At 35.2% G+C, this 8302-nt stretch overlaps 1 protein-coding gene across 10 annotated transcripts in view; it reads left to right on the plus strand.

Moving 5' to 3' along the window:
* The window catches only part of LOC144965713 (Kv channel-interacting protein 4-like), a 614382-nt gene extending 608881 nt beyond the window's left edge, over positions 1 to 5501 (plus strand). For all 10 annotated transcript variants that reach the window (XM_078901324.1, XM_078901331.1, XM_078901322.1 and 7 more), the window contains 4 exons: positions 627 to 697; positions 2150 to 2362; positions 3886 to 3948; positions 5143 to 5501. In XM_078901324.1, the coding sequence (XP_078757450.1) occupies positions 627 to 697; positions 2150 to 2362; positions 3886 to 3948; positions 5143 to 5190 (395 nt within the window). In that variant the 3' untranslated portion in view covers positions 5191 to 5501. The remainder of the gene's footprint in view (positions 1 to 626; positions 698 to 2149; positions 2363 to 3885; positions 3949 to 5142) is intronic.
* Positions 5502 to 8302: the final 2801 nt, after the last annotated feature.

The following is an 8302-nucleotide window of genomic DNA, read 5'->3' on the forward strand; positions in this document are numbered from 1 at the left end:
GTAAAAGACTATATGATGTAAGAAGGTGACTTTCAAAATCTAGAGGTGCCGAAATGAGTCAAGAAAATGTATAGTAAAATAAAGGGGGTAAAAATGGCTCTTAGAAAAGATACAAAACAAGTAAAACGACGTTTCGGCCTTTGGTAAACAAGAAAAGGAAATATGTTATGTTACATTGGCATTATAGTTAAAACATTAGAGGTAAATATGTATGTGCCTGTCTGCCTCTCTCTCTCTCTCTCTCTCTCTCTCTCTCTCTCTCTCTCTCTCTCTCTCTCTCTCTCCTTCCCTTGCACACAAACACACACACACACACACACTCACACACACAGAGAGAGAGAGAGAGAGAGAGAGAGAGAGAGAGAGAGAGAGAGAGAGAGATAGGCCAAAACATCGTTTACTTTGTTTTGTATCTTTCATTAGAGTCATTTTATTCCCTTTGTTTTACTATACGTTTTGACTTTCGTACTAAGTTTCATTTTCATCTTTCCGGGGACATTTTTTAGCGCCATTTTAAATCGTTTTGCACCTATTTGTCACGTGTTCTATATTCTTCAAATTTTAAAATATTATAATATTAATGTTTAGTGTTTTTCACGTCTATTTTTTCCTCTCTTTTTTTTCAGATGCAACTGCTTACGCCCACTATGTGTTCAATACTTTTGATCATGATCATAATGGATCGATCAGTTTTGAGGTAAATGATTCATAAAGTTATTATTATTTTTTTAATAACAAGAATTGAAGTGAGTAGGAAAGTACCAGAAGACAACAGAGAATAAAAACTTCGCAACGGCGATGGGGGCTCGAACCGCGACCTCACTGGTACGACAACTGCACCTGGCCGGAGAGATCGTGACTTCACCGTATGAGCTATCCACAACCCAAAACTCTAAATCTCAATTTGCAGCCCTGCCCTGCGGCTAATGCCAAGCTATTCTAGTCTTGCCTTGGTTAGAAGTATGATTTTCCTTTGGGAACGAATCAATGGATTATTATTCATTTATCTTTCTGTTTTAAATTTCCGCTTCTCCTTTATCATTCTAAACAAGAAAACGGTCTTATGAACGATAAAAAAAAACAACATTGGATCGCCTTCAAAACAGCGGCTTTTTTGGATATTGTTATACGCTCAAGGTCACATTACACAATGTCGACAAGGTCGACTGATTTTTTTGGGATGTTTTTTTTTTTCTTGTATTTTTCCTTCTTGCTTTGTCTGGCACCTTTCATATACACTTGTTCAGTTCTTTATCTCACATTACACGATGGGTGTGACGGGAACCTGCCTCACTTTGAATTCGCGAAGATCATAGCGAAGTGCCATGGTGATGAGTAAGCAATTAAGCGAATATTGATTGACATATCGACAGCAGTGGGGAACATTATTCCAGAGTCCATCCCTCGGTAAAACCTCATACCCCCTCCCTCTTTATGATTATTGTTGAGATATCAAAACTGAGAAAGTGGGGGGTGGGGAATAATTTAAACATTAAATCACTCCCCATTCTCAATTATAGTGGAGGTGATCTTAATCAGTTGTGGTAGTAGTAGTAGTAGTAGTTGAAGTAGTAGTAGTAGTTGAAGTAGTAGTAGTAGTTGAAGTAGTAGTAGTAGTAGTAGTAGTAGTAGTAGTAGTAGTAGTAGTAGTAGTAGTAGTAGTAGTAGTAGTAGTAGTAGTAGTAGTAGTAGTAGTAGTAGAATTGTAGTAGTAGTGGCGGTGGTGGTGGTGGTGATCGGGGAGGTGGGAGTGATAGGTATAGAAGCGCTGGAAGTGGAAGAATAAGAAAGAGAAAGAAAAAGAAGAGGAAGAAGAAGAAGAAGAAGAAGAAGAAGAAGAAGAAGAAGAAGAAGAAGAAGAAGAAGAAGAAGAAGAAGAAGAAGAAGAAGAAGAAGAAGAAGAAGAAAAAGAAGAAGAAGAAGAAGAAGAAGAAGAAGAAGAAGAAGAAGAAGAAGAAGAATAGACGGAGAAGGAAGAGGAAGAGGAGGAAAGCGGAATTTTATACTGTTAATAATGATAAAAGTGAATGAATAAAGAATAGTTATGATAGTTATGTGAATGATAAATGCATAAGTGATAAGTCATCAAATATGACGTTGTACTGACCACCCTCTTTGCACTTTGTCCCAATAATTTGCCTTATTCCAGGAGTTTGTGATGGGGCTGTCGGTGTTATCAAGAGGCACATTCCAAGAGCGTCTTCAATGGGCGTTCAGCCTCTATGATGTCAACGGGGATGGAATTATCACCAAAGATGAGATGTTAGATATTGTCACTGCTATATATGAGATGATGGGGAGATACACGGAGCCTTGTATCGATGAGAGCACTGCTAGGGAGCATGTAGAACGGGTCTTCAAGGTCTGTGCTTCAGTAAATTCAAGCATTTGTATAGCGCAATATCCACTTAAACCTCTCCTTACCAACTACAGGAAAATCGTCACATTCGTTAGGATGCAACCAACAACTTTCTCATCTGATTATTCTTGTTTCTAATAAACTTTGAGGAAAATGTGTTTAATATAGCCATAATAACTTGACAATGTATTGTAGAGCTCATTTTGCTGAACAATATTATGCATAGAATATACTTGTTAATCGTCTGTTGGAGTAAGAAAAATATATTTTTGTGTTGGGTGGATGTGAAGTTTTAGGGAAAATTCTGAAACTGGCCGGTAAGGAGAGAGTTAACGAGCTCAAAGCGTTTTATAATGGAGATTGTATAGAGCGCAATACCCACGAAACGTACTCAAAGAGTTTTATAAGGGGTCCCTGGCCAACAGCAACATTTAACATGTATGATGGGACATGACGCATGTTAGGCGATATTTCAATTTTGCGGACAGAGACAGCGCTGTTAACGGCCAGGTACTCATTTTACATCTGAGTAGGGTGAGAGAATGTGAGTAGAGAGCCTTTTCCAAGGGGCTTGAACCCAGGACCTTCCGATCCGTAAGAGAGTGTCATAGCACAAGGCCACATAGCCGCACAAACTTTACTAATATAAAAGACACATGTAAAACATTAGATTTATAAGGGGCAAAGTCCACTCTGCGTGGTCAAGGCGCTTTACGAGGGGTCCCAAAACCAAAGTAACACTTAACATGTAGGACGATATTTGAGTTACCTTTTTTTTTATTTAGCAGTAAACATGAACAATAGAAAACGGTAAGGGCTGCCTGAAGCCGATGATCGTAAAATACTAACGAAAGAGTGAAAATGGAAAGGCTTCGTATGGGAACAAAACGTTCCCTTACGTAGCCTTTCCATTTTCACATGAACAATACTAACGACAAATCACTAGGCGGTGCAAATATCATATAATGACGTCAAAATGCCAGTCTTTTTGGGTTTCAGTTTCAGGCTATAACTTAACGATGGCTACGGTTATAGTCGGAATTGACCAAACAACTAACGTCAAAATACAAGACGACGACCACCAATTGAAGGAAAGGAACGAATTTGACGTCATTCAGTTCTTTGTGATTGTTTTTAGCCAGCCAGTTTTATGATTAGTTCTCACTAAATTACACCAATCAGACTATAATATTTAGAGGTTCCTATCGTATGTGGGTTTTCAAGGTCAAGTCGGTAAACATAGCATTTGAGAATTTATGGTACGAGTTAAAGTAAAATTCACCGTTTCTAGCGTATCGTGTGGTATTTAATTGTGATTTCGTTTTTTGTTTTTTCAATTTATATTTTGTTGTTCTTGTCGTTATTTTTATTAAGTTGACGGGGTTTTTGTTGTTGTTGTTTTTTTTTTTGTTTTTTTTTTTTGTTGTTTTTTTTTTGCTTTGGTTTCTTTTTTGCTGTTTGTTTTTCTTGTATTTTATACAATTATTCATCATTGTATTCTATGTTTCTTTTTTCTCTTTTTTTAGAAAATGGACGCCAACAGAGACGGGGTGATCTCAGTAGAAGAGTTTATGGATACTTGTAGAGCGGTACGTAGAATACATGGACGTCCCTGACATTGTTAATATGGTTATATATATATATATATATATATATATATATATATATATATATATATATATATATATACATAATAGATATATATATATATATATATATATATATATATATGAGTGTGTGTGTGTGTGTGTGTGTGTGTGTGTGTGCGTGTGTGTGTGAGTGTTGGTGGGTACTTGTAGGTACGAGAGTGCTCGATTGTATTGACAGAAAAATGTGAGTGTCCATACTTAATATATATATATATATATATATATATATATATATATGTATATATATATATATATATATAATATATATATATATATATATATATATATATATATATATAAAGGGCAATATCCACTGATCAAAGCGTTTTACAAGGGGTCCCGAGCCAACAACAACACTTAACATATAGGATGAGACATGACACCTGTTAGCTGTTGTTACAATTTTGCCGACAAAGTCATTGCTGTTTATCGGCCTGGTACTCATTTTATACAACTGAGTACAATAGGATAATTTGAGTAAAGAGCTTTTTACAAAGACTAATTTTTGCGACGCTTGCAGCTGGACTTGAACCTGGGACATACCGGTCAAAGGACAATGGTCATACCACAAGACTACAAAATCGCAAATCGAGTGAACTACCGTACTGTCTCTGGAAAAAACATGTATCTTTTTAAAGATTTGGCCCGAACACTTGTCCTTGAAATATTGATCGATTTAAATAACCCTCATCTTGGCAAAAACTCTCAAGCATGAGACATTGCATGAGGTCAAGATGAGGATCAGTTAAGTCGATCGATATTTCAGGGGCGAGTTTTCTGGCCAAAAATTTTAATACAGTTTTTCCTGAGTACAGCAATGTAGAATTAATCTTTAATCTGAGTCATATCGTAGCTATCGTTAACTTATAGCCTGACACTAGAACCCTCTAGGACTTATAGTTTGACGTCAATTTTTAGTTTTGTGCAGCGTCTAGTGAGTTGTTAGTAAATCTCAAGGAAACAAGTGATTCTATTGGTTGAACTACTGAATACAACTCACGTTTTGTTTTCTTATGTGACCAAAGACTTGTCTTTTGACGTCATTTTTTGGTCAGAATCAGGCTATAAGTTAACTATGGCTACGGTCATATGTGTCACAATTTATTTCATATTTTTATTTCTGTCTGATTTCAGGATGAAAACATTTCCAAAGGTATGACCTTATTCGACACCGTTCTTTGACACCAATGAGTGACCTCGACGCTTCCATCCATGTTCATTTCCTTATTATAATAATAACAATGATAATATTACCATTGACAAACTCCAGTTTGAGCTCATGTGATCGCTGTGTCGTCATCATCGAACGAGCGTTATCGTCCATGGTGCTGCCTCGTCGTTGACATCATGAAGAGACGGACGATCTGTACAGACCCATTTATTTATTAATTCATCCATCGATCGAAGACAAAGCTGTTGTACAAAGGAGAAAAAAAACAACACTTTTTAAAAATAAAAATCTTGGCCAAAAAAAAAATACAAAAAAAAGAAAACGTTTACACCAGGTATTGATCGAATAATGACATAAATCGGCTTCTTGTTTGAGACTATTTGACAATTTTTAGATATAATTTTAGCTCACTTTAAGGTTAAGAATAACAATTTTTAGAGCTAAAAGTTAGAATTAAACGTTTCTCTCCCATTTCTATGAAGATAAAAAAAACATATTACTTTAACAACCAAAACAGATGTTGGTTAAATTTTTACAAAATTTGTCGTTTTTAGTCTCCCCCCCCCTCCTCCTCCCCCTCCTCCTCCTCTTCCTCATTTAAGAAGGCTCTAGTTTGAAACTTTTTGACCGTTTTGACAAGTTAGGTGTTATTTCAATTCATCAATATTTAAAGTAAACGTTCGAGGCTAAAATAAATTTTTCAAATTTGTTTTATTTTTAGAGTACAGCAGAAAATCACAAAACCATACAACATATTTAGTGTTTGATGTCTGAAGAAAAGAACCAAAATTGGCAGCATTCTAATTTTCAGGAATAGACGGTAAAATAATATCAAATTCAAAATTATGACTCTTTATTTACATGTTGATTATGTGTGGCAATTCCTTAACACCGATATGTACACATATGCAGGTCTGACATCCGAATTCACTTTTGGGCCTAGTTTAACATTGTTGTAATGGACAAACATTGTTGTAATGGACAATATTTTGCGTCAGTTTTTTTTTTTTTTAGTTTTCCATAACAACATAAGGAATTGAATTATCAGACCTGCATATTAGTGCACATCGCCTAACACCTAAACTCTGGATAATTTCTAAGTTGTTCAATTAAGATTTTAAAATAAACTTTAAAAGCACCAATCCCAGGCAACAATAATAGTTTCTTTTTCTTCGTTTGTTTGTTTTTTTAATCAGAGAAAGTAAACACAACAACAAAAAACTCACACGAATGTTTGCAACGATTGGCCCTTTTCCTCAGATACACACAGATTTATATCATGTGACTGGTGATAGTCATTCCTTCCCGTTTCCGAGAAATACCGTTACCTTGTACTAGACTCATTAATTTGCCATTTCAAACAAAGGAAAAATATAAACATCTTGTGATTGAGCGACTTTACCGTTATCATGTCCTAGATTTATCTAGTTACTACTATTTCAAACAAATAAAAAATCATAAACATATTGTGATTGACGATTTTTTTAATATCTCATTTTGATGTCATACATTTAATTTATGTTCGTTTTATCCTAATACCTTATCATAACAACTGCATTTCTTGTGTTTGGCAGGGTGATTTAAATACTATGTCATGTATTGTCATTTTGTCCTTATCAAATAATATGTATCATGTCGAGCGTATATCCATAATGTTATTATCATTTTTTTTCTCCTGAGAGGTGCCTTTCTATGAAAATATTCACAGCATTATACAATTTATTGAGGCTCATTCAATCATGAAATATAACATATCCTTGGTCAATGTGAGCGTTTCATAAGGGAACTACCTGACTCTGGTAAAAAACACGTATTTAAAAATTTGGCCAGAAAACTCGTCATTTAAATATCGATCGATTTAAATGATCCTCATCTTGGATGAAAAAAACCCTCTCAAACTTGGAACTTTGCCAAGTTTCGGATTTGAGGGGTTTTTTTTTTCCAAGATGAGGGTCATTTAAATCAATCGATATTTGAAGGACGAGTTTTCTGGCCAAATTTTTAAATACGTGTTTTTCCAGACTACAGGAGTTAACTGGTTAATGGTAATTGTAATTCTTTTTATAGATTTTTTTTTTCTTCTAAGGTCTCCTAGTGACTCTTAATAGCATTATTAATACTTAGTATGAAATCAGAGAAAGTAGTTCTAATTTCTTCCCTGTTAAGCGTTATGATTTTGAATACAATGATTACGATGTAGTAATACGAGTGGTGTATATGTTATTTGTGATCCAACGTTTCAAAACGGTATTATGTCGTAATGATAGAGATTCTTTAAAGACAAAAAAGTCAAATTAAAGTCAAAACTGATTGTTAGAAATTAAATTTTGTGGGGTTTTTTTTTTAGTGTTCTAAAATGCTGTAATCATTCTCATCAATAAAACATAAACTCGACCTAAGTCTGATATTTTGGGCTATAAATTCAATTTTGACTATCGACATCATCTCAACGTAGTGCCGTTTTGATGCCATGGGTCACATTTTTACAAAACACACGTTCTCGTCCCCGCCCCCCCCCCCCCCCCCCCCAAGTCGAGGTAGGCTGGTTTTTTTGGGTGGGATGGTTTTTGTTGTTGTTTTTTTCATGTATTTTTCTCACTATGTTTTGTCTGGACTGTTTCATACACACTTTTTTCAGATCTTTGTTTTCGTTCACCGTTACATGATCGAAAATAGCAAAGCCATGTAATTTTTACACTTAGGTCTCTATTTATTTGAAAAATTATTCTAAAATTAAGCATTGTGAAACGGTTTCAGAATCGTAATAACATAATGGGGAAGCATTGCTCAGCAGCGACTGTTACCAAGAAGGCACGGGATTTGATTCCATGGTGTTTGGTGAGGCCATGGGCCGCAGAAGTCACTTCGCACTAGCTCACTTTGCGGTGCTGCACTGCGGCTGACGCCTGAGTTATCCCATTATTTCCTTTGAATGTACCCTAAAGACAATATCTCCCTGGGGATGAATGAAGAGAATTATATTTATTTTATGTATGTGAAAACATTTGAAATTGTTACTTTTAAAAATTATGTTCGGTTTATCAAAAGGACAAAAGCTATACTATTTTCTTTTACTGAAATTACCAACCAAGCGATACTTCCATCAATTTCACCATCTCTTTG

This window comes from Berghia stephanieae, chromosome 2, assembly GCF_034508935.2.
Source record: "Berghia stephanieae isolate SIO BIC M18660-M18661 chromosome 2, UCSD_Bste_1.3, whole genome shotgun sequence".
Classification (NCBI taxonomy): Eukaryota; Metazoa; Mollusca; class Gastropoda; order Nudibranchia; family Aeolidiidae; genus Berghia; species Berghia stephanieae.